At 38.3% G+C, this 1331-nt stretch overlaps 1 protein-coding gene across 1 annotated transcript in view; it reads right to left on the bottom strand.

The window, feature by feature from the left end:
• Window positions 1–1331, bottom strand: part of LOC119588663 (chondroitin sulfate N-acetylgalactosaminyltransferase 1-like) — a gene marked incomplete at its 3' end in the record, with an annotated part of 32234 nt that overhangs the window by 6677 nt on the left and 24226 nt on the right. The window contains 2 exon segments of the mRNA XM_037937297.1: window positions 35–286; window positions 786–1151. Coding sequence (XP_037793225.1) covers window positions 35–286; window positions 786–1151 — 618 coding nt within the window.

Raw genomic sequence — 1331 nt, 5'->3', positions numbered from 1 at the left:
GTTACCGAACGATATCATATCACAATTTACTAACCTTAACATCTTTCATTTTGAGGAACTTTTCATAAAGGGCGACATCTTCTCCTCCCCAGCTGCGTATATCTGGGAAACCTCCAGATATTTCATAATCTGAGCGATACATACAGGCCATCCCGAACCCAAATGTACGCCAGAACCCTGACTGTACCTCTACAACCAACTGTTCACTTATGGGAGGTATACTCTTGTCAAAGAGTGGATATACCAACTTAGGGTTGTAGAGTGAGAACACAACAGGATAGTAAACCTGTAGAAATGAAATTTGAAAATATTTAAGCAAGGGTTTGATAACAAGATAATCATGCTAATCTATTAGTGTCTTTACATTGGGTAATAGTGCAATGAACTTTAACTAATGCAGCTGTGAATTTGACATAAGGCACTGATAGGTGTCCCAAGGTGGCATTGACATGATTTACTAATACATCATTTCTTCTGTTTATCTCTTTAAGGCAAACAAACCCCTCTCAGCTCCAAGTCTGTCCATAGGTTATATCAATCTTCTCTAGAGCCACTGTATGTAAAGTATACTTAATCTTTTGAAGATTATATTGACACCCACCTTAATAGCAGAATATTGTACTATGTAAAAAGAGAGAGAGATGGAGGGGACTACATGAATACTGTAGTGTTCAAAATATTTTTGAATAAAATCCTTGCAGCCAAAGAGACAACTATGTATTTCCAGAGCAAATCAACAATATCCCAATGAGGTCATGCCTGTTATATCTTCCATGCAATCTTACCTGATATCCTTTCCTTGTATTGCTTCTGCAGCGGGTGAAGAAATCATAGTGCATGAGGACATCAACATCACAGAAAAACAAAAGCTCTCCTGTGTCCTTCATTGCTGTGTTTTGGGCTCCAATATGCAAGCCATGACCCCGTGAAAACTCCTTTTCATCCACAGGGATGAAAGACCACTTGAAATCTGGTAAGCCCTCAAGTCTCTTTGTGGTGAAGTTCCGTACTTCAGAAATGTATGAATCACTGAAGTAGACGACGGTCAGGGAGAGGTTGGGGTCATGTGGCACAACATTCCTCACTAAATGGTCCAAGAAAGTAGTATACTTGGATACATGTCCCTTTAAGGGCACAATAATGTTCACTTGCTGGAGGAAAATAAAAAAAGAAAGGAAAATACATTACAATCAGTGGCAAAATAAGGAAGTGTTAATTCTATAAAATGAAACACAACCAAAGCAAGACACAAATTTCTATAAAAACAAAGAATTACAACTGCTTGGGGCAGCCACTTTACATCTATGAACTGTTGCTTACTCATTGAAAGA

The sequence above is a fragment of the Penaeus monodon genome, chromosome 24, assembly GCF_015228065.2.
Source record: "Penaeus monodon isolate SGIC_2016 chromosome 24, NSTDA_Pmon_1, whole genome shotgun sequence".
Taxonomy (NCBI): Eukaryota; Metazoa; Arthropoda; class Malacostraca; order Decapoda; family Penaeidae; genus Penaeus; species Penaeus monodon.
The sequence above is the reverse complement of the archived record's forward strand: the minus strand, read 5'-3'. Positions and strand labels throughout refer to the sequence as shown.